Source organism: Lynx rufus, unplaced genomic scaffold, assembly GCF_022079265.1.
Source record: "Lynx rufus isolate CCGP_SWC_20201006 ecotype Redwood Valley unplaced genomic scaffold, mLynRuf1.p SCAF_9, whole genome shotgun sequence".
In the NCBI taxonomy this organism is placed as follows: domain Eukaryota; kingdom Metazoa; phylum Chordata; class Mammalia; order Carnivora; family Felidae; genus Lynx; species Lynx rufus.
In genome coordinates, this window is record NW_025814897.1 from 49416253 (window position 1) to 49441668 (window position 25416).

A 25416-nucleotide genomic window follows, 5' to 3' on the forward strand; every position below is an offset into this window, starting at 1 on the left:
CTTAGTTCCTTAAAGCTATCTGCTCATATCTGAATCTATGCAGATCTGTCTAAAATACAACATTCTAGTCAAAAGGAGAAGAGATTTTTAGTTAACTTATGCAAATATACTGTCATGAAAATAGAATACTCACTGGGTTTCTGAATGCTGGAGGGATCAGGTAGGGAGAAAAAGATAAATGTTTCAAATTGCTATTAGCTTAAGAAAAAAAGTTTCCATATATCTGGAAAAACAAAATCATTGTTTCAAATAAAGTCTTAAAAATAAATCTCCATTCATTCAGTCCTATTTAATAATTTTTGTTCTGCTTAGATCTGGTTTTTTCACTAGTTCAAAAATTCTTACCTGGTTCAGTTATCTTAAAATTATTGGAAACCTGTACTCAGAGTTCTTTACATGAGTCACTAAAGACATTTGCAATAGCATCAGACTAAAACAGTAACATGACAAGACTTAAATATGACCATGGTTCTAGATCTGATTACAGTTGATAAGGAAATTTAGTTATTTCTGTGGTATACAACACTTCAAAGATAACAGATTTTTAGGAGTTTCACCCATTTTAATAACATATCTATATAAACAATCTAAGAGGGTTTAGTGTTGACAGTGCTTCCCATGCAATTTAATATACCAAATTTTTACAAAATCTTTTACATTTAAGATTATCGTCCAAAAACTTCAGAATTTTATTTTTGGAAGTTTATCAAAAATATTTAAAAGGTTTGTATATTTGATTAAATAGGGTCACAAATTATTTTGAAACATATTTAATTATTTAGCCAAAGTGACAGTAAAAGATTTCAAAGGCAATTAGAGACAGTTACATAGTTGTGAGCAAAATTTAGCACTTTTTTGTTTATTTTTTAGAGTGGGAGAGTGAATGGGGGAGGGGCAGAGAGAGGGGGAGACAGAATCTGAAGCAAGTTCCAGGCTCTGAGCTGTAAGGACAGAGCTTGACATGTCATCTGCAAGATCATGACCTGAGCCAAAGTCAGACACTTGCAGGCGCCCCAAAATTTAGCCCTTTTAATATCAAGACTCAGTTTTCTTAAGTCATTGAAGACCAAACACAGAATCCTTGTTTTCTAGGCAGGTAACTTTAAATGTAAAGAAAAACTTTGTTTGCAATTACTTATTAAGAACAGACCAGTAGTTCAGGAAAATTTTGTTCTTTTAACAAAGTGACAAAATTATTTACTTAACTTCATCCTAATCTTAGCCAGTACTGACCACACATAGAATTCTTTTCTCAAATTTCTTGTTCCATAAACCTTCTACAACTTTCCCTCTTTAAATAACCTTACTCACTTTAGGACAAAATTATTTTCTTTTCCTTTAGCAAAACTGTATTTTGTCAAGTGAAAGAAAACCAACTTCAAAGTATGCTAATAAATGCTTTTTTTTTTTTTTCTTACTGAGGACTGTAGTCTGGGAGATGGTCTTTCAGATTGCTCTGAAGAACTGCTCAAAAATTTGTGAGCTACAGATTATATACATAAAAAGGAAGGAGTTTATGTGCTTGTAAGCATTCTCCAAATACTTGGGTGTCACAAGGTATAATCTGTTACAGTCCTTAAAATTCAGGTTTACTGATAGACACAAGAAAGACCCTTAGGTCATCTTAATACATTGTTTCTATCATATCTGATTGTTTGAAAATATTGCTTGCAATTTTGCTTCCAATTTGCCAGTTCTACCTGTGTGATTCCTCCTTAAGGTCACCTGAGACCTCAAGTCAGAGAAGGGTGACATCAGTTGCATACTGCAATTTTAGTGCACAATTTTTATTCCTCGTACTTTGTCTCACCCAAAACACCTATTTTACTTTCCCGGCATACACAGTTGTTTCCTTTATTTCTAGGAGTCTTAATTATTACCATTTATTAGAATCCTTAACTCTTAGAAACCTTAATTTCTAGTGAAAACTAAATAGTAAACAATTGTGAACTGTTTTGTGAGTACATTTCATAATTTCTAGAAACATGTGCTTTTTCACAATGAATTCCAAAACATGTTTTCTAACATCTAAACTTATCTCTAGTTTCTCTGTAATAAAACAAAAGTAGATAAATTTATGTTTAGCTTAGCAAAAACATTAAAGTTTCAGGTTACCAAAGATTCTGGAAGCAATTTAAAAGTTTATATGCAGGGGCGTCTGGGTAGCTCAGTCAGCTAGGTGTCTGAGTTCGAGCCCCACATGAGGCTCTGTGCAGACAGCATGGAACTGCTTCAATTCCTTTCTCTGCCCCTTCCCAGCTCGTGTTACCTCTCTCTCAGAAGAAACAAATTTTTTAAAAAATCAAAAGTTTACATACAAACCTTTTTTTAATCTTACTTACATCTAAATTTACTTGTTCTTAACAATTATGTTTACCCACAAAAGTTCATGAGGCAGTAAAGTTACCCACTGTCCTCTAAGTTTTTTTTTTTTTCTGATAAATTTTCCAACAGAGATAACATGGACTTTTTTTTAATACTGATAACTCTTAATTAAAGATGTGTCTTTAATAACTTTAAATTGGCCTTAATACTGAATTTTTTCCCAGATCATATGAACTTGAAATTAGGGTTAGTTTCTAGCTTTCTGAGTTTTAGAACACTCAATTATAACCACTTGCCTTCACACCAACTGAAATAGAGCTATTACAGGGGCGCCTGGGTGGCGCAGTCGGTTAAGCGTCCGACTTCAACCAGGTCACGATCTCGCGGTCCGGGAGTTCGAGCCCCGCGTCGGGCTCTGGGCTGATGGCTCAGAGCCTGGAGCCTGTTCCGATTCTGTGTCTCCCCCTCTCTCTGCCCCTCCCCCGTTCATGCTCTGTCTCTCTCTGTCCCAAAAATAAATAAATGTTGAAAAAAAAAAAAAAAAAGAGCTATTACAGATTTTAATGTTACCATTCCTAGGTAGAGAAAATATCTCACACTTACAACATATACAGACCCATATATCCAGACAAGATGCAAAGAAAACTCTTCTGTTTTTACTCGTATTTGTGGAGAGGACATTACAGTCCCAATTTCCAAATACTTCCCCCCCCCTTTTTTCTCCTGATAAAAAGCTTCTCCCTAATGTTTGTATTTCAAAGAATGGCTCTGACATCCTAGAGATGATGGGGGTAGAAATTTTATATCCCAAAGGTATGGAGATATTATCCAAGTTTTCTCCAAGGTGGAGATGGGACATATCTACTCCATTATCAATGGTCCTAGAGTCTGGACACAAGAGCCCATTTAGAAGTTTGCATTTTTAATTTTCAGTCTTAGGCAATTATGGACTATATATTTCCATTTTAAAGACATGGTAAGATTTATAATTTCGAGAGACTGAAAGAATACAAAACTATTTTTTTTCTTTCAGTTTCAGGGTAACTCCTATTTAAGATTTAGCTTTTTTTCTTTCTTTAAGCAGGACAATTTCATTCCAATATCCTGATCTTTTCTAACACCTACAGACGTTGTGAGAGGAATGGATAGGATTTGTTTCTGTAGTTGCATTTCTGGCTTTATAGGGTTTTTTTTAATGTTTTTTTTTTTTTTTAATTATTATTTTTTTTTCAACGTTTTTTTTTTTTATTTATTTATTTATTTTTGGGACAGAGAGAGACAGAGCATGAACGGGGGAGGGGCAGAGAGAGAGGGAGACACAGAAAGGGAAACAGGCTCCAGGCTCTGAGCCATCAGCCCAGAGCCCGACGCGGGGCTTGAACCCACGGACCGCGAGATCGTGACCTGGCTGAAGTCGGACGCTTAACCGACTGCGCCACCCAGGCGCCCCTTTAATGTTTATTTTTAAGAGAGAGAGCAAGCAGGGGAGGGGCAGAGAGAGGGAAACAAAGGATCTAAAGCAGGCTCTGCATTGACAACAGTGAGCCCGATGTGGAGCTCGAATTCACAGACCTCGAGATCATGACCCACTGAGCCATTTAGAGATTTTTAAGACAAAGACAGTTGTTACCAATTCCCAAAGAATGGAATTATAGCCTGAATATCAAGGGCTTGGCCTGTTTTAACTAAATTTGCTTCTTTATATCAGATTTTTAACAAAAATTGGAATCAAAAGCTTTATGCCTTGGTAAAATCTTTCTAAAGCACTTTATAACAAAAGCCTTTTTTCTGGGTATACAATTCAACCTTGGCTTTATCCCCTATCAGCCCCTGAATATTGGCTCTTCACAGCCCATTTGTAGGAGGGTCTAGGAGAAATTTTGGTCATTGTTTCTCTCTGAAGAGGGTTTGTGAATAGTCATTAACCTTTTCAATTCTCTAAATTTGGTAGGATCCTCTGAGAGGTAGAAGGGCTATATAACTTAAAAGACTTTTCCGCTGGCCAGATTTCTTTCATGTGATTTCTTTTGTGGTGAGTGGTCTGGAATATACTTGTAAAGGACATTGCATAGAAAGGCCTGAAGCTGGTGGAGCCCGATTACAGAGCCCTGGAAGGTAGGAGCAAAGAGAGCCTTACTGACAGTCTTGGGCACTTTAGTTAACATTCGTTTTCTGGCTTTCAGCATTCACGTGAGCAACCTGTATACTTTTAACCTAGAGATTATGCCAGACTTCTCTGTAAATCTTATAGGGAAATGGAAGTTTAAAGAGGCAGATAAGGCTAGATTTTAAGAAGGGGCATTATGTTGGATGTGGACATTGATTTTTGTCTTCAGTTTGATTTCTGTTCATCTTGTAAGGGAAGTCCCTAAGGCTAGTCATTATACTAATAAGATAATTGAAAAGCTCACTATAAAATATACATTTTTAAAATACAGCCAATTTAAATTGGCCATTGACAAATAATATCTATTAATAGCAACTCAAACCAATAAGCCTTTTAATAGCTTAGCCAAAGCCACAAGAGGCACCCAGAGAACATGTAGATAATGTAGCCCCTGTGATCCAAAGGTTCACTCCCAAAATTAATCGAAGGAAGCAAAGCCCTTTGTTGCACAGGTAGTGAGGATAATGCAATGAAAACAGTGTCTCTGGTCTCCCACAAAAATGAGACTCTTCCCATCACAAACTCACTAATCTCTTAACACCAGGCAGGCCCTACTAGAATGGAACTTTCTAATTACTAATAAGCAACAGAGGTTGAGATGACAAAGGTCCCTATGGCCTGGGACCTCTCATAAGACACCTGTGCTGAGCTGGCATGGCAGGGTAGAGAGACTCAGAACCTAATGGTGCATTAGGGTGCACCCTGGATGCTGGAGACCAAAAAGGATATACTGATTGGTCACAAAGCTATGCTCTTAGGACATACAGTAAGACAAAGGAAAAAAACCATCTGGTTTTTCTTTTCGCTAAGCCTGTGTCTCTTGGAGCCACACTAATACATAGGAGGCTTATGCTATGGATTGTGAGGATTAAGGACTGTGTGTTTTACAGTGTACCTTGTTGCACAGAAGTTTTCTTGAAGTTGACAGGTGACCCAGTGCCAGCCTCCCCTGTTCCATGACCAGCTTATCCTAACCTGGGAGTCTTTGAGCTGGGTGGCAAGCACTCTGACAGCTTTTAAGTGTCCAACCTGTGCCCACTAATTTTGCAACTTTGGCTTCCAAGATGTCCCTTAGCAACAGTCTTTACCTAATGTATGACAAACGACATAAAAGAACAAGAATACAAAGACCACTCCCAGGATGAAATGGATCAGTAACCAAAAAGTTCTCTGACAAATTTATCAAGAGTCACTAAGGCCAAGGAACTAATTCCACAGATATTTTCTCCTGCTCGTATAAATTTAGAAAAAGGGTTCTCACCAGTGTCACTCTCTCAGACTCCAAAGATAGAGATTCCAGGAGACAGACAAGATAGGAAATCTTACCTCCTGCGGGCTGCATTTCAGATTTCCTGGGGAGTTCTCTGCTGCAGCAGCACCCAGGGATAATGCCATCAGCAGGTTATCCCACCAACTATGCCAGCTGTCTGGAAGAAGGAATGTCCTCTGCCCTTCAAGGTTCTTTTAGCTGGACCAAGAATCAAATTGACATGAGACAGTTTAACGGGAGGAAATCAGATTTAGTTTCATATATACACAGGGAGTCCCTACAGATATGAAATCACGAAGATAGGCAATGTGAGGTTACGTGACATCCTACGCTAAGGAGGGGGGTAGGTGTGTGGGGATACAAAGGAGAGGAAGACCATTAGTACCAGTCAAAAGCAAATAACTCAAAGACTCACTTTTTAAGCTAAGCAACCTGTTCTTCGATCTTTTTTTTTTTTTTTTAATTTTTTTTTTTTTCAACATTTATTTATTTTTGGGACAGAGAGAGACAGAGCATGAACGGGGCAGGGGCAGAGAGAGAGGGAGACACAGAATCGGAACAGGCTCCAGGCTCTGAGCCATCAGCCCAGAGCCTGACGCGGGGCTCGAACTCACGGACCGCGAGATCGTGACCTGGCTGAAGTCGGACGCTTAACCGACTGCGCCACCCAGGCGCCCCATGTTCTTCGATCTTATATAACTGAGTTTCTGCTTCCCCGTAAGTATTACTCTAGGCATAGCAGATAGCCCCCACAGCATAGACACCTCTTTGCTCAACTGAAACGTAAGAGGTATTCCATTATCAAGGACAACTTTGGCTGCAGAATCTAAGATCTTTGCTGGGCTGCTATTTCTTTAGCAGCAAATTTTATAATTTAAGAATTAAGGAGAAGTTCTTGATCGCCGTCTCATTTACCTTTATCCCTAACCAGGGAAATACAGGGATCTGCCAAAAGGAGTGAATCCCAAATCACAAAAGCATCCAGTGTAGGTCCTTTTTAACTCAACAATTTAAATTTAGGGGAGCTAAAACAATGAAATGTCTTACTTTGCTTGTGAAAAGTTGAAGGCACAGTTGTTAGATTTTCTCCTACCCTGAAATAAAAGGTTGTTTAAATTCCAGAGGTTACCCCACTTTAGCAGTGGCCTGGGAGCTACAGATGAGGGTGTTATCTTTACAGGCCAATGTAGAATAAAGGAAAGGAAAAGAGGAAGAAGGTTTTATGTTGACTTAGAGTATGAAGTCTTGATCTGTCATCTTGGGCAGAAGCATTCTATGATGTCAGCTACTTCTCTTGTCAATTTGATTTTGAGGTCGTTAGCATCTTCTAGATTTGCAATAGTGCCAGGAGCACTTGGGAAGGAAGGTCTCTTCCAATAGGGCTCAAGGGTTGTCTTCCTCTGGTGATATTTTTAAAATACCCAGGCACCAGGCTACAGATTGTGACTGAAGGTTTCCTTTGAATTAGGATCCAGGAAGGCTTCTCTAACCTGTTGATGACAGGCTTGAGCATAAGACATTAGAGACTTACTGTAGCTGGTCATGCCAGTGTGAGACAACAGAGACTCAGCGGAAGGTTGTGTAGAATTACGATAGAATTGGATTCAATTCTAATAGAATTCCAAGAAGTTGGTGAGGTTTTCATTAAGGCTAATATGATTTGCCCAGTGAAGTGTGATTTACGTAGTGCTTTGATTATTAGAGACCATGGAAGGTATACCCCAAGAGAGTATTTCACATTTTCTAGCAGTTTGTCTTTTTCAGTGTGCCTTACAGCAGGAAAAGGCTTCAGCACATCTGGAAAACACACATACAATAACAAGAACACTGATAACCCATACGAAGTGAGAGTTGAATAAAGTCCACCTGCAGGTATAAAAAGCGTCCAGAAGGAGATCTGAAGCCTCCAAATACAAACAGTTTTTCCATGATTATGGACCAGACAGGTCAGGTCTTGGTAGACCGTTTTTGTAATTTTACACAAGCCTCACACCAATGCCTTTTCATAATTTGAGTCCTCTTAAATGTACAGTAGGTGAAGGTGTGCAAAAAATGGGAAATGGGGTTTGTCAGGGAGCCAGAAAGAACCAAGCTGCTGTCTTCAGTTTCTTTTGCCCCAACTGTAATTTACAGCCATTGCTTATCCCCTCTTACTTTCTCAGATTTGAGTACATTGTTGCCATGTTACAAGGACATTAGGATGGCAAAAGTCTGGCAATAAGGGACCATTTTTGCAGCAACCAAATGGACTTCATCCACATGTGCCACATCTTACAAATATAAGCAAGACTTTGTATTACTTGTTTGCCAGTGCTTTCCATGTAATATGCATATCAAGTAAGCCTAATTGGTTTAGCAAATCCTTTGGTGTATGCGCTGTCAAAAAAAGTTTTTAAAGCACTTGCCTGAAGGATCACGGATCATTATGAAATTTAAATATAAAAGGTAAAGAAACTTTTACAGTCTTATCAAAAGCAGACCAAAAGTGTAAGAAAACTTCATCCTTTTTTACAGAGGGAATACTACTTTCTAATTTTGTACCAGCTTATTTTTGATATTAAAACATTTTAAATAATTTTTATCTTAACCACCTTGACCACACATAAAACTCCTTTTTAAAGATTGCTTTTTCACAAACCTTCTATCCAACATTTTCTTTTTTCCTGCATTCTGATTTTGTCCTGTTTTTTCTCTTTAAACAACCAGGCTCACTTTAGGACAAAATTACTCTCTTTTACCTCAACAAAAAATACAAAATACGTCTCTGTTTTTCATACCTTTTTTTTTTTTTTTTTTTTTTTTTTGCTGAAAACACATCCTGTTTTCCTGGCATATGGAGAAGTTTCCCTTATTATTTTTTTTAATTTTTTTTAATCTTTATTTATTTTTGAGAGAGGGACAGCATGTGAGCAGGGGAGGAGCAAGAGAGAGAGAGGGAGACACAGAATCTGAAGCACGCTCCAGGCTCTGAGCTGTCAGCACAGAGCCTGACATGGGGCTTGAACTCACAAACTGTGAGATCATGACCTGAGCTGAAGTCAGACACTCAACTGACTGAGCCACCCAGGCGCCCCTCCCTTATTATTTTTAGTAGCTTCAACTACATATATTAATTAGAATTCTTAACTTTTGGCCGCCTGGGTGGCTCAGTCATTTAAGCGTCCAACTGTTGATTTTGGCTCAGGTCAGGATCTCAGGGTTATGAGATCAAGCCCTGCATTGGGCTCCCCACTGGGCATGGAGCCTGCTTAAGATTTTCCCTCTACCATGCTCTCTCTCTAAATAAAAAAATACTCTTTAAAAAAAATTGTTAATAAAAAAATTTAAAAATAATTCTTAACCCTTAGAAACCTTAATTTCTAGTGAAAACTAAGCATTTGTGAACATCTGTTTACCAGCATGCTTTTAATTTGCAAATTCATGAATACATTTCAAATTTTCTAGAATCATTTTAAATGATTTAAAATTTTCTAATGTAGCTTTAATACATCCAGATGTCTTTTAGTTTCCCTGTAGTAGAAAACCAAAAGTAGATTAAACCTATGTTTAGTAAATTAATGTTTTAGTATTTTGTTTTATTTGGAAGTAATCTAGATATTTAATGGATTTAAGTCATTTAGCAAAACTTTAAGGTTTCAAGTTACCAAAAAGATTTGGAGAAACTTTTTTAAAAGTTTCCTTAAAACTTTCTATTTACTCGTTCTTTAAAATTATATTTAAATTACTGGGGTGTCTGCCTGAGTGACTCAGTCAAGCGTCTGAATTTGGCTCAGGTCATAATCTTGCAGTTTGTGAGTTTGAGGCCTGTTTCGGGCTCTGGGCTGACAGCTCAGAGCCTGGAGCCTGCTTTGGGTTTTGTGTCTCCCTCTCTCTCTGCCCTCCTCTGCTCATGTTGTCTGTCTGTCTCTCTCTCACACACACAAATTTTTTTTTAATTTAAAAGTGCTTAAAAAATAAAATCATATTTAAATTACTTACTAAAACCTCATTGAAACATTAGGCAAAGTCAGCCATTATCTGAAGCTATTATTTTTTATTCACAGATCTTATAAAAGAACATGTACTTACTTACTTGGCTAGTAAATTCGAAAGTTTTATATATAATGTTGATAACTCTAAAGACATGTTTGTCTTTTTTTTTTTTTAATGCTTATTTTCTGAGAGAGAGAGAGCGTGCGCACGTGCACAGATTATGGAGGGGCAGAGAGAGAGAGGGAGACACAGAATCTGAAGCAGGCTCCAAGCTGCTTCAGCACAGAGCCCGACGCTGGGCTTAAACCCATGAACTGTGAGATCGTGATCTGAGCCAAAGTCAGACTCTTAACCCAGTAAGCCACCCAGGCGTCCCAAAACATGTTTGTCTTAATTAAACCATCAACCTTAGGGGCGCCTGGGTGGCGCAGTCGGTTAAGCGTCCGACTTCAGCCAGGTCACGATCTCGCGGTCCGTGAGTTCGAGCCCCGCGTCAGGCTCTGGGCTGATGGCTCAGAGCCTGGAGCCTGTTTCCGATTCTGTGTCTCCCTCTCTCTCTGCCCCTCCCCCATTCATGCTCTGTCTCTCTCTGTCCCAAAAATAAATAAACGTTGAAAAAAAAAAATTAAAAAAAAAAAAAATAAACCATCAACCTTAAACTAGCTTTCCTATCAAATATTTTTCCAGATTATATGAACTTGGAAAATACTTGGATTCGTTTTTATCTGAGAGTTTCAGAGTCCTCAGTTTTGTAAGTGCTTGCCTTCAAACCAACTAAATAGAGCTCTATTACAAATTAATTTTAGCAATACTGTCCAGAGGTAGGAAGTAATCACATAATTACAATGCACATATATAGACTTATGTAAACATACCAATGCTTATAGAGATCTTATAGCTTGTTTTAAAATTACTGCCATGAAATAGGTACTAAATTTGCTAGTTATAAAACTTGGGTCTGAATTTGTTTTTCTGGTAGATGGAATAATAGACATCTGGCAGATGTCTAGATGGCTAGAGCTGTTTCTAGTATGAGTGGAGAAGACACTTAAGATTTATATTTGTCCTTAGCAAGTCAAGTTCCACAAGATTCTTCCCTTTTGTTTTTACTTGGTAAGAATTACCTCCCTGAAATTTGCATTTTAATGAGATGGACTAGGTAAGAGTTCCTGGAGAAGACCTGGTAGAACATTTTAAAGGCACAGGGAAATAAAGTACAAGCTTCTCATAGAAGAAATTTTTGTTTCCTTAAGGCCAGAATTTTTACATTTAAAAACTTTTGAGATAAATAGGGGAGGTTTTGGGGGTGGTAAAAAAAGATTGGAGGTCTTTGAATTGGTTTTGGAATCACGGTCCTGATCCTGTAAAGACTAGATATATAAAATAGGACAGCTATTTTTAATTCCTCCAAGAATTGGGTTGCCACCTCAGTGATGCCAAAGGACTGACAAACCCATCCACCTATGAGAATGTCTTCTTTCCCTCTGGTACATATAACTAAGGGGAGAAGGCCTAAAAGTACTCTGTCAAGCTATCAATGTCAGCTTTCAGTTTAAACTCCTGGTTATTGAGTCAGTCTGTCAGGTTTCATCTGGGACAAATAGTAAATATTTCTGGCAGTATTAAAGAACTTCAGGGACCCAACAGGCATCCTCAAAGAGGGTGTAAAAGGTACTACCTTCACAAGGTCTAGAGTCACTCCCAAAGAGAGCAAAAAGAAGAACCAACAACCTTCAAGTCCTAGGCAGGCAGAAAACCAAGCCATATTTAGGATGTAAAAATAACAAGCAAGAAGGAAACAGCTCTTCCCACAAAAGATCAATAATCAGTGGATCTAGATTTGGAAAGGAAGTGACAGTGTGAAATTTTATTACCCTCTCTCAAGTGAGCTCAGGAGGTAAGGTGTTCAGAGAAACTCTTAAGGATCCTCCCTGAGTTTAAGAAATTCTCTAACTACAGCCCTTAATTTGGCCTTTGACCAAAGGGTGAAAGATCCTCTATAACCTCAGGTGGTCTTATTTTAAAAGGTAATTGTTGCCACAGTCTCTTTAGAGTGGAAATGCAATGTAGACAGAGGATCACTGGGATGAGTACTCAAAGGATAGAGGGGAGAAGTAGGAGTTAGTTACAGCACATCTTATTAGTCTTGTTTTAGATACCTTTTCTCTTTTTCATTAGCTTTTTTAATGAAACTATTATAGAATTTTAAAACCTTTTAGAGGATTCTGCTTGCTAATTGGACCATTTGTTCTGTTTAATTTGAGAGCCCTTGCTTTCAAGTATTCTTCTTAAATGAATGAGGTTGTCTAATTGGAGTGTTCCCCCATAATGGCCATTGTAATTCCACATTGTTCTCAGTAAAATTTATTCATTTTACTAGTTATCTGCATCTTTTAGGACTAAGTTTTTAGACACAAAATAAGCAGCTGTGCCAGAAGGTGGCACACTCAACTCTCTGAACATAAAGAATCTCATTTCTTTAGCTAGGCCTTTGGGTTTCTCAGAGCCAAACTAATACCTAAGAGGGACTTGCTGCTGTTTTGGGGGTTATACATGTGTTACAGTGTGCCTCATTACACAGTTTTCTTGACGTTGGCAGTTGACCTAGTATCAGTCTACCTCTTCCATGACCATCTTTCAAACACAAGAGTCTTTGGGTCAGGTGGGCAAGTACCCTAATAGCTCTTAAATGTCAATCTGTGCCCACCAATTTTTGCAGCTTTTTGGCCTCCGAGATCCTAGCAGTAGCCTTTATGTACACAAGACAGACATACATGCACCTCAGCACACCAGTAGTAACCAAAATAATGTCCCTGCAGACTGTCCAAAAGAAGGCCATGCACACCACCAGCAACTCCTAAAGTGGACTCCAGCAGATTCAAGGAGACTGTGGACTGGAACTGGGGGAAGGATTCCAATGTGGAATTATAGATTGGACCAGGGCACTCCATTAGAGCCTCTGCTGTAGGTCTAAACTGACTCCTGAACCCAGGACTGGAGAATCAATTAGATCCGCAACTTGAACACAAAAAGTGGAGCTGAAACTGAGAGGGACTTACCAGTGGTCTTCAGAAATGGCAAGGACAGCACACTCTAAGGTTTTCTGGGTGCCACACCTGTATTTCTCATTGTCCCCAAATGCCAACAGATGTTCGCTGCCACCGGATGTGTTAAAAAACAAAACTAAGTAAACTTGAAGATCTAATTGGCTTTATTAAACAGTTCATGAATTGGGCAGCATCTCATCTAGCAAGTAGAGGCGCACTCTCAGAAGTTGTACAGAATGGAAGGTTTGGGGGCACCTGGCTAGCTCAGTTGGGAAAGCATGCTGACTCTTGCCCTGAGTTTGAGCCCCACACTGTTCTGGGCAAAGTCCCTTTCCCTTAGTGGGAGTGCAGGTAGTTTTATCATGCAAATTACTTCATCTTCTTTTAGGGGATGGAGGGGACCCTTGCGGATGACCGCAAAATTCCCACTGACTGGTTAAGACTACACTTCTGGGGCAGGTTTAAACTGCAATTAGATTAGGTAATAAGCTTCAGTTTGGGGACCCAGCCTAAGTGACATTCGGGGTGTGTGGTTTTTCCTTTTTAATACTGTGTTTGTCAGAGAAAGTAATTGCTGACATTTGATTTTGAGATCTGTTAGCTACTATCTCCCAGGGTAACTATGGAGTACACAAGAAAAAAAGGAAGTATAACAGGTTTCCTTTATCACTTGCAGTGGAAGTTTAACAAGCAGTTAGTATATAAGTTTAACGGGCAACTCTGCAACCTACTAATAGGAAAAAGCATATAGATGTCTAAGAAATGTATAAAAACAAGTACAGAATGATGCAAAAAAGATAAATTGGTTGCTCCACAGTGGAAAGAAATGAAAATTTTATTTTTATTCCTACATTCTTCCATAAGGATTTGAGTGGACCTCCAGAGAACGATCACTAAAATAGATACAGGCAAAAATGATAACAAGTATAGGGGGGGAAATTACCTTTTTACCTTAAATCCAGCTGAGCACAGATACTACCCAAAAATTAGACTGTCACATACTGAGCTCAGGTACCATGTGACCTGACCCAGTTACAGGGCCCGAAGGAATGAGAAAAATGCCCTACATTCATAGTACTTTCTTTTTATAAAAAGTAATGTGTTTTCATAAATTGTGTCCTATAACCAAAAGCAATATAGTTGAAGTGAAAGCCTTCCACTCCCTCCCCACATATATTTACTATTAGTAGATCTCTTTCTAGGCTTTTTCTTATGTATATAAACATTACAGATTATTAAAAACAATAGATTGTATTGTACAGACTACAACTTTTTCAAATTTAACCAAATGTTTTAAGTATCTTTGCGTGGCAAAACATATGTATCTTTTTACTCAAAAGCAGAGTATTCCATTATATGAAAAAGCCATAATTTATTTTTCCAAACCTCTATTAACATTCTTCCAGTTTTTCATTATGAGAAATAGTGCATCCAACAGCCATGTATGTGTAAACATTACATTCACAGACACACATCTTTGTGTCTTTATGCTAGTATTTCTATATAATAAATTGTTTATGAACATCTAAAATTGGGGGTCAAAGAGATAATGCACATTTAAAATCATTTATATTATTTCCCAAAATCAAATTGCTGATTTATACCATCAGTGGTTTTCTGGGCAGCCACTAATTATGTTGACCTGGCAGGAGTAGAAGTGGAGCCTGCCCCGCTCCCCTGCCCTCAGTTGATACATACCCCCTTCCTCTCTTCAACTTGAATCTTTTACAATGTTTTGTCTTTTTAAAATACTGAGCTTCTGTTGAAGATTCATTTGAAAAATACTTCTAAGACTAAAACAGGTTTTGAAAACCACTTTTCTAGCAAAGTCTCTGGAACCAGACATCTTTAGTTCATTGGTGATGTTCAGGGGAAATTACAAAATAGCCCAGTTTGCAGCATGCAATTCCACCTTCAAAACAGATCTCCGAGCAACCCAGGTTAGGAGGAGCTTCAGATTCCACTCAGCTTCCTCTAGAATATTTATCCAAAGATCAGTATCTTAGTTAAAAATAAAGTCCCTTTTACCTTCAGTTTGAAGATGGTGGTCATCTCCAGAAAGCTTTCTTTCAGTGATGGCTGTATATAAGACAGACTTGTATAGATTTATTGGCAGTGACAAAAGAAATTAACAAGTTATTGTTTAGAAATTAGCCAGTCATTCGGGCACCTGGGTGGGTCAGTCTGTTGGTAATCCAACTTCAGCTCGGGTCTTGATCTCATGGTTTGTGAGTTCTGGGCCTGCGTGGGACTCTGCTGACAGCTCAGAGCTTGGAGCCTGTTTCGGATTCTGTGTCTCCCTCTCTCTCTGCCCCCCTTTCCTGCTCACGTGCTCTCTCGCTCTCTGTCTCTCTCAAAGATAAATATTTAAAAATTAAAAAGAAAAAAGAAATTAGTCATTGTTTACAAAAATACATCTAAGTTACCTTCGTTTCCTTCTTTTCACTGAGGATTTGGAATCATCCTCTTTGAAGGCATTTTCTTTCCTCCTTTTCCTTCAAATATATGTTATTGCTGAGGTTATTGTTAAGCCTTTTAGGAAATTAGAATCTCATACTCAGCAGGTGGGGAGGTAATGTCATGAGTAGATCAGTTGGGCATAGAATACCTGAGATGTTGCACATAAAACAGTAATACTCCACTTACCTGAGATTCACATACTGAATTCAGTCTTGAGCAGAAGGAAAAAAAAAGGAAAAAAATACTAATAAAGCCCGAGCATTAAAGATCTTAGATTTCCCTTAGAGAAGAAACCCTTATAAATTGTAATCAGTTTGGATAATTTGGTTTCCCATCATGTATCAATCAAGACTCTTAGTTTCAATGATCATACATCATACATAGGCATTGAAAGAAATTCATTAGTTTACATATTGAATTCTGGAAGGGCAGAGGTATAGCTTGAACTCCAGGATAATTAGAATCACAGTTTACTCATTATCTTGTCCCTGAATATCTGCCTCATTCTCTTATCCATCTTTCTTCCTGGGTTGGAAACATGGCTACTAATAGCTTCCAGACTCCTATCGTACCAGTTTCACCAACCAAGAAAATTTACCCCTTTCCTTATGTCCAATTCAGAAAATCCCCAGGAGGAGTCTCTATGGCCCATCTTGGGTCAAACACCAACCTTTGACCCAGATCACTGTTGCCAAGGAGATAAGAACTGTTAAGACAGTGGCAGTTTCCATTTGATCTATATAGTTAATGTGGTAGATTCTGTTCTAGGCAGACAAGTAATAACAGGAGCTAACATTTACAGAGTATTTAAGAGGTACCAGGTACAAGGTCACCTGAGCATCCTGTATAGGGCTGTGTTCTTTACAGGCCATAGAAAATAACAAATGTGAAAGCTATTTGGGTGGCAGGGTAACAGTAATGGGAAGTAACAGCTGACAAGAGAAATGAGAAACTTAAATACAGAACCATTATGTTGTATATTGTACACATCAGGCTCTGCGCTGACAATGCAGAGCCTGCTTGGGATTCTGTCTCCTCTCTCCCCTTCCTGCACTCGTGCTATCTCTCTCATGCTCACTCTCTCAAAATATAAATAAACGTTAAACAGCTTTGGACATAGGTACACATAATGTTGACTCCTTGTCCACCACTTGCCAGCAATATAACTTGGAGCTTATTGGCTTATCTATACGGTGGGACACCACCAATCTTGTTTTAATCGTGGCTATATAAGATAATGTTTATAATTGTTCAGCACACTGCCTGGAACATGGCAAATAGTTTCAGGATCCAGTAGGTGAATGTATAATTGAATTGACCAGTGGCAATAAGACAAGAAACTTAAGTGTTATTCTTCCTCTTCAAATATCCAGCCTCCCTGTGTGTTGTTAACCAAGTTTCAATTAATCTTAGGATCACATGGATATACATTATATATTAAAATTACAGTAGCTTTATCATGAAAGGCTGTTTCTTGCATCTTTAGTCAAAAAAGTTTGCCACTCATCTCAGAGTCTCTATTTTAAAAGTTAAGGCTGTTAAAACACACTAGAAAAACTAAGGAGTCACTAAAAGCCTCACCCAGATTTAACTTCTTAAAGGAGAACAAGGTTTTCTACCTAGAATGATGTAACAAAGAATAGGTAGTATGTTAACTACTTGAAAAGCCTGATGCCTTTTCTGCCTTTTCATCTACCTCACTGAGATTTTTTTATAGGCTTTTCATTAAAATTTCATTTATAAATTTGTTAATCATGAAATTGTTTTTAAATGTACTGAAAAAGCAATTAAAATTTTTTCATGGATAATACAGATGTCTATTTTATTAGCTTTACATCATTTTTTCATATATAAGAAAGTTTTTCCACTTATAAGATCTAAAATTCAATTTCATAATTATTTAAAGTAGTCATTAAATAAAGTATTTAATAAAGTATTAAAGTAGCATTGTTAATGCTAATTATAATGACTTTAAACACTGTTCACAGAATCTAACTGACATAATTTGTAAACTATCATCCTTACTGAGGTTTTAAATACAGGAAGCTTTTAAAAATTGGTATTAATCCTGCCCTAAAGGATAGCCTTTATCCTTAGCTTAATTTTCTGGGAATAAAAAACGTAAGGTAGAAAAAAGATTGGATTTCCTTTGTCTTTTGCTCTTCATTTAAATTGAAGATGACATTGTTGTGTTTGTCTCTGTAAAATAATCACAAATGCATGACCCATAACCTGGTTTCTTTTCACAGCCTCAGTGTTTACATGCCTGGCAATAGCATTGGGATTTTACAGAATCTGGAAATAGCAGAGAAACTACTATATTCTTCTGCTGGCCACTGCTATTGACTTCTTAGAACACTACACCAGGAGAGATTACTTGGAGTGGAATTTGCAGCAGGTACTTAGTAAAACAAGATTATTCAAAGCACATATGGACTAAAAAGAAATGTTTTAGAATGGGAAGATGTATTTTATATGTGTCTTTATTTTATCATGTTGAAAAGCTGTTCAAAGTCTGATTGAGATAAAAGGCCTTTTGTCTTTATCCTTTTAATAGTTCATAGAAGCTGAGCCTGAGCTTTCTTGTGTTTGCTTGAACAACTGTATATCATATAGGATTTCTTTGATGTCTGTTGCAAATTTAAAAACTATTCCTAAGCCTACATACTTGTTACTTTACTCAACTTTCCTGGTAACTACTGCACCATTACCTTTTCATGTAAAATAAAATGTTGTCCTGGATGGAACTGGAGAGTGTTATGCTAAGTGAAATAAGTCATACAGAGAAAGATATGTTTTCACTCTTAGGTGGATCCTGAGAAACTTAACAGAAGACCATGGGGGAGGGGAAGAAAAAAAAAAAAAAAGAGGTTAGAGAGGGAGGGAGCCAAAACATAAGAGACTCTTAAAAACTGAGAACAGGGGCACCTGGGTGGCTCAGTCGGTTGAGCTTCCGACTTCGACTCAGGTCACGATCTCACTGTCTGTGAGTTCGAGCCCCGCGTCGGGCTCTGTGCTGACAGCTCAGAGCCTGGAGCCTGCTTTGGATTCTGTGTCTCCCTCTCTCTCTAACCCTCCCCTGCTCATGCTCTGTCTCTCTCTGTCTCAAAAATAAAATAAAACATTAAAAAAATTTTTAATAAAAAATAAATAAAAAAACTGAGAACTGAGGGTTGATGGGGGTGGGAGGGAGGGGGGGTGGGTGATGGGTATTGAGGAGGGCACCTGTTGGGATGAGCACTGGGTGTTGTATGGAAACCAATTTGACAATAAATTTCATATTTAAAAAAAAAAAATTATGGGGCACCTGGGTGGCTCAGTTGGTTAAGCATCCAACTTTGGCTCAGGTCATGATCTCGCAGTCCGTGAATTCGAGCCCCACGTCAGGCTCTGTGCTGACAGCTCAGAGTCCAGAGCCTGTTTCAGATTCTGTGTCTCCCTCTCTGACCCTCCCCCATTCATGCTCTGTCTTTCTCTGTCTCAAAAATAAATAAACATTAAAAAAAAAAATTTTTTTTTTAATTTAAAAATTAAATAAATAAATAAATAAAATGTCATAAAAAATTGTTTGGATTTTAAAGGCAACTTACCATCTAACTGGAGATTTGGGGTTTTTTGGTAGTGGATTAAAACAATAACCTTTAAAATCATGTGTACCCTAGTGCAATTATATGACAGTATGAAATCTAAAGAGTTGCCAATGTCTTGAACTCTGAGTATTACATACACTTTTTTTGATTCACAAAAGCCAATTTATCCCTGCTTTTTAGGAATTCATCTTAAACTTATTACATAAAATGAAGGGTTTTGTTTGTTTTTTTTATGATTCCCTTAAATTCAGTAAACTTCCATTCGGTGACAAAGTAGATCAGGCAGAGTTTTATAAGGATCAGTTGAGAGTCAGTAAAAACCCTTCAGTGTATTTAAAAAGCAAATCAAAGTTTATAATTCCCCTTTTGTCAGTCTTTAAGAATTTAGATATATAAAAGTTAGCAGTATTTTTTTTTTAATATAAAGAAAAAATGAGGCAACGGAAAAAGCTATGGTCACCAACACTAAACTGATTGTCATTTTATGGACTAATAAATAAAAGGTTGAAACTCTTGATTTCAGCTTACATCATATCTCACGTGTGGGTTCGAGCCCTGTGCTGGGCTCTGTGCTGACAGTGCAGAGCCTGCTTGAGATGCTCACTTGCTCTCTCAAAAAGTAAATAAACTTTAAAAAACACAACAATATTTCTACTTCTATCTCTAACATCTTTTTTTCACTTCTATTTTTGTTTTTCATTAACATAATTTGGCATAATAAAAATATATTTGGTCTTTGTCCCCAGTTCCTGGCACAGATCTCCTAAAACCCTTACCATTTCTTGATAGAGGTAATTACAGGCTTCTTTCCGTTTTCTTGGCACACAGCTCCTGAAATCCTTTAAATCTTTGGAATGATAAGAGTGGGTTTTGTATGCTGAGATGACTGGTGGCTGGGAACCCTTATATAACTTCAGAATGGGGACCGGTTGCCAAATAGACCAAGGCATGATTAGAGGGTGAAACTTTCAGCCTCCCTGACCTCCCAACTCAACTCAACCTTTGGGGAAGGGAGAAGGACATGAGAGGAGCTGGAGGTTGACTGAGTTCAGTCACTACTGGCCAACCCAAGGAACACATCAGGCCACTGGTGACACAACGGGAGAAGGCATGGAAGCCTCATGAACTGCTCACTCCATACCTTGCCACCTGCCTCTCCTTCATTTGGTGGTTCCTGAGACGTAGCCTTTCTAATAAACTAACAGTAAAGTGTTTCTCCAAGTCCCTTCCAGCAAATTGTTGAACCTGAGGAGAGGGTTCCTGAAACCTCCAAAAGTACCGCTGATTAGTCAGAAGTACCAATGACAACCTGGGACTTGCAAAAGGATGTCTGAAGTGGGGGAATTCTTGTGGGACTGAGCTCTTAACCTGTGGAGTCTGATGCCAACTCTGGGTAATGTCAGAACTGGACCGTTGAACATCCGGATAGTGTCAGAAAATCCAAGAACTGGTTGTGCTGGAAACAGCACACATGACAATACATGTATGCGATTTATGATTAAATACATGTAATTTGAGGGTATTACAATCTTGAACTAGCTGCTCTACTAAGACCCAAAATAATAGTTGTTTAAAGAACAAAGAGGTTTAGTTCTCACTTACCTGCAGTCCAAGTGTAAGCATTCCAGGGCTAATATGCCAGCTCCGTGGTATCTGGGCACAAGATCCTTTTCATCTTATTACTCTACCCTTCCTGGTGTTGCCCTCATTCACAAGGTCCTGTGACTCACCACCATATCCACATTCCAGAAGTAGAAAAGGGCAAGATGTAGGCAAGCCCTTTCCCTTTAAGGGCAAGACCCTGAGGTTTTATATGCCATTTTCGTTCATACTCTATTGGCCACAACTTGGTGTCTTAGCTGCAAAGGAGATTGGGAAGTTAGCCCTTATCCTGAGCAGCCACAAGCCAGGTAAGTCCTAACACTGTGGGGGAAAAAGGGAGAACAGGTACTGGGGGGCAACCAGGGAACCTCTGCCTCAAGGGTGCACGTTTCTATGACCACACTCATCTAGTTCTTCCCCACCTCTCTGCTACAGAGAGAGACGCGAGATGTGGCCTGGAGAAAACCAGAGCAAGAATAACAAACTAGAGTATAAAGCATTAACTTAGGGTCACCGGGCGGGAAGGAAGAAGTAAGGCTGTACGTAGTCCCAGAAGGTGAGAAATAATGGATTTGGGAATTCCTGTGGTGGTCAAGAATGCAGATGCTGACCCTTCCCCACTAAGGTTAGGGTCTTCCACATTGCTGTGTGATTCTGAGCAAATCAATCTTCCAGCTATAAAATATACCTGTCTCCCACTGCTGTGGTGAGAATTAAGAGATAATATGTGGAAAGGACTTACACATAGTAAGTACCAAATAAATGTTTTATTATAGATTGAAGGCCTATTGGAAACCACAGAGAAACTAACACTAATGACTATAAAGGTTATCAAAAGGATAGTTCAGGCATTTTTTAACACCTGTTTACAAACCCTTGATCAGCCTGATCTTAGCACTCCGATGCACCCATGTCAGGGCAGACTGGTCCTGATGACACTGTGTCAGAATGGCCTTCAGCATCCATGTAAATAAAGCACATGCCAGGACCCAGAGGGTGAGCATCTGGTGAATGGTGAGAAAGCTGCTCCCTGGGAAGCCCAAAGCCAACAATCAGCTCTTCAGGAGGAGGCAAGATATAGACAACTGCCCCACGACCAAATCGGCTACATCAAGGAGGGAGCAGGTAGAGGTAGGAAGGGAGGGAATGAAGTCCGAACTGAAATGAAATGCTGGGTTCTTTTTTGGTCAGCAATGTCAGGGGGGAAAGGAGGAAGAAAGAATAACAAAACCATGTGTCTTTTATCCTGTCCAGTCTGCCTCATTTCTGTGTTGCTTTCTTATAAAGCTTGTGAGACAAGGCAATGGTTGAATTCTAAAACAGATTATTTAAATAGGTATCCTTAGCAAACACATACTATGATTTTTTTTTTCTTTTACAAGAACAGATTTTCACTTTACATAAAACTTTCCTGAGATACTTGGTTGTTACTGTAAAGACGTCCTTTTCTAAAATTTACTTGTCTGATGCTGCATTTTCTCCTAAATCCACATGCTTTCTAAAAGTCATTTGAAAAGTTAAAAAATGATAGTCTCTAGAAAAAGAAAATTCTCTTATGGCTTCATAATAATTTTTAATGTCTACATTTCTTTTGATTACTGACTGTACCACCTTATATTTTAAAGTTTGTGTGATTACTTGCAAAATTAATTACTCATAAATGTGGAGTCTTGCCTACATAAATATATAAAAGTATATCGGGAGAGGGAGTATAGCTAAGTGCATGCAACTTTAGCAATCCCTTTGATAGTCTATATTTCTGCCTTCATAACTGGGATAGCATATATAAGAGTAACTCTGAAGAGAACTTATATAGGTTTTATATCAATTTAAAAATGAAAAACAAGTTTATTTAAAGTTATTTCATTGATGAATACCTTCTCACAAAAACTCCCCCAGAAGACACCTTTTTCTTCACTCGCCTTTTATCTTTGCTTGAGTCAGTAGAGTCCTCTTCCTACAAAGAAAAAGGCCAAATGAGAGATCTGCAGTAGACACAATTTCATCTTTCTACATGATCTGTTCCAAAAGAAGAAATTTAGCCAAACCGTTATTTTCAACTCTGGGTTAAAATTTAGGCTTTTGTATAAATAAATTCTCAAATCTGAAGTATCAGTCCATCATACTGTGCTGATTCATGGACTAGGTAGGAGACACCTAGAGAAACCAACCAGTGCTGGCTCTGCCTGATACATCCCCAAAAGAGAACAGCCCTATTTCTGCTTTTTTTTCTTAGCCTGTCACTTCTCAATATACTGCTAAATGACACACACAGTGTTAGAATGTCATCGCCTGGATTCTTTGCAAGCCTGGTAGTAGTAGAAACCACATCTAGTTCCTTCCCTTCCTTCATTCCACATCCACTCCATTCCTTCCTCTGTGTTCATACAACATCCTTCTACTGCCCTTGTCTCACTCTCCACTCTGCCTGCCACCACTGTTTCCAAATATTTCTCATCCATCATGGTATTCTCAGGACCTAGCACAGAAGATCCACTTAATGCCACAAGGAGCAAGAGAGAGCTAGAAATAAGGTGACACTCAGCAGATGCTACTCATCCATGAGTAATTCTCCCAGTCAAAAATGCTCTGCACCCAGCTGGTCAGGACACAGCTGAATGCAGGGGCTCCAAGAACCACACAAGGCACATACATGTCCATGGGGAGAGCTCGTGGCTGGGGTTAGGATTCCACCAGGTGTTCCTGCCCACACCTTTGCACTATAAGTATGGTCACTATTATCAAAACCAATTGCTGCTGTTGTTACTATTATCAAAAACTATTTAAGTACATTACAGATGTCAGACGATCCTAAGAAACTACCCTGAGAATTTTTTCCTGGATAAAAATTATACTATTACAGACTGTTGCAGAGAAAAGTCTTCAAGGCACAGCTGAATGCAATCATAGGTCCTGACCAGAAGGTGGCAGGAGATTTGGTCAAAATTTCTTAAATCTGTATAAACGAGCACTGAACGGGAAGTTCATTTTATTTATACGTTATGTATTTAGACTCCCAAATAAACTAATTCTTCCTACTCTCAAGTATAGGGCTCCACACATTTATTTATCTACCGACAATGTTTATGCAGCTTGAACATGGAAAATGAAAAGGAAAGAAAAAGAAAAGGATATGAAAAAGCGTGAATGTACTCCTATGAATACTACGAGACAGAAAATACCTCAGTATTGCCACTTAGTCTTTCATTTAACATCAATACAACTTTGTGAGACCGGTGTTATTCCCATTTCAAAGATGAACTGAAGACTCAGAAGCTTTTGCAGAAGAGAAGCAGTGGCAGGACTGCAGCTGCCAAAAAAGGTTGGTGACATTTGCTCATTTATGAAAAATCGATTAACCTAAAGTAGGACTGCAAAAGACGGTGAGCCCAGAGTACAGTGAGCTTGAGTCGGCTCTCCTGAAAACCACATGGTTGGTAGAAAGCAGAGCTTTAGGGGGGATGTGCGGTAGCATGTGGAATCGAGCCCAACCATGAGAACAGATGTTCTGGGGTAAGAAAATAATATTTTAAATAGCTACTAAAAAATAAAAATTTTCTAGGTAGACAAATCGATTTGGAATGACTCAAAGATGGTGAGGCTTGGGTAATCTCCAAAAGATGTAGGATCTGGTGCTGCCAGGAGGCGGAGGCGGCGGATCTCCTGCCGCAGGTTGAGGCGGCACATCAGGATTCAGACTGTAGGGGGTAGTTTATGAAATGTGTGTGTCCTCAGGTCCCCGGCCAATACCCAGTGACCGCACAGGCTGGCCTCTCTACACAAAAGCTTCCCATAGTGGCTAGGAGTGGTGCAAGGTAAGCACTGCAAAAATGAAGAGAATGGGTTATAATTAATTCTGTCTCTTGGAAAAGTAAGGGCTGGTAAGATACCAAAACTGAGAGAAAGTGTGTGAATGCATGCATGCAGAGAAATACACACAGGTGTTTGTAGATGAATAGAATGCTGTTGACACGAGACACACCAAACCATTACCAGTAGCTTCCTCTGGAGAGTTGGACTTGGTATGGGAAGGAACGACTGCCCTGCTTTTAACATTTTATAACAAGCACGTGTTAATATTTTTAAAGTGGTTATTAAAGAGACTAATGATAAGTTTGTACAAAATAAAAAGGAGCCAGGAAGTTCTTCTTATAAATCAGAGTTGAGAATTAACTCACCCACGATGACCAAAGAAAACATTTCCCTACGGAAAGAAAACACGAAATGCACCTGAATCGCTACCCTGTGTCACATGAGCTTCCACAAAGGCTACATCAAGCTGTCTTCGTTCACAAGAGAGAGTGAGGGTCACAGAGTCTCCCCAGTTTGCATTCTGCCTGCTCTGCTCTGAGACCAGAGGGCCGTGATATGAGCACCACTGTGGGTCACCTGCTGTCACTTTCACTCTATTTTCCATACTCTACCTGCTTTTCTGTATTTGTTCTTTCTATCTGACTCTTATATCCATTTCTTTTCAGCTTCCTCCTACACATTTGTCCTTTTTATTTGTCACTCTAAAGCATTTTTCTAGATTTTAGAGCTACATTTTGAATTCCAAATTCATAATTCTAGCCGAGAATTATAAGCAGAGCTAAAACTATGGGATCAAAAAGTAGAGATTAACTACTGATCTCACCATTACTAGCTGTGTGAATTTAGACAAGTCACTTAAAGTCTCTGAGCCTCGGTTTCCTCACATTAAATGAGGGCAGATCAAATGACATATGCTAACACATGAAAGAACTTTGTGAAGGTGAAGCGTTACAGATGTTAGTTTTTACTACTCTGCAATCTGAACAAAGGGATGCTATGACCACTCCCACGTTGGCTCCTTTCTACTCTTCCAACTGCTTTTGCATCCAACTGCTCGCATCGGCAGCACATATACTAACAATTTCTTTTGAGGAGCTGAAGCTTTATTACATGGAATCATTATTTTGGCTATTTAGAATGTTAAAGTATACAGATTCCAGCTGTCTGAGA

At 38.6% G+C, this 25416-nt stretch overlaps 2 protein-coding genes across 6 annotated transcripts in view; one reads left to right on the forward strand and one right to left on the reverse strand.

The window, feature by feature from the left end:
- The window catches only part of CCDC90B (coiled-coil domain containing 90B), a 49418-nt gene extending 31430 nt beyond the window's left edge, over positions 1 to 17988 (forward strand). For 4 of the 5 annotated variants that reach the window (XM_047070809.1, XM_047070808.1, XM_047070810.1 and 1 more), the window contains one exon: positions 17491 to 17988. Coding sequence is in view for 4 of the 5 variants with exons in the window: in XM_047070808.1 (XP_046926764.1) it covers positions 17491 to 17546 (56 nt within the window). In the remaining variant the exon portion in view is untranslated. Of the gene's footprint in view, positions 1 to 12553; positions 12768 to 17490 lie in introns of those variants that run through there. The other variant, XM_047070813.1, reaches the window with a different exon arrangement.
- A 2729-nt stretch (positions 17989 to 20717) lies between these two features.
- Positions 20718 to 25416, reverse strand: part of ANKRD42 (ankyrin repeat domain 42) — a 74686-nt gene continuing 69987 nt past the window's right edge. Inside the window, exons 13-14 of the mRNA XM_047071972.1 lie at positions 22311 to 22390; positions 20718 to 20754 (exon numbers count right to left, since the gene is read on the reverse strand). Coding sequence (XP_046927928.1) covers positions 20718 to 20754; positions 22311 to 22390 — 117 coding nt within the window. The remainder of the gene's footprint in view (positions 20755 to 22310; positions 22391 to 25416) is intronic.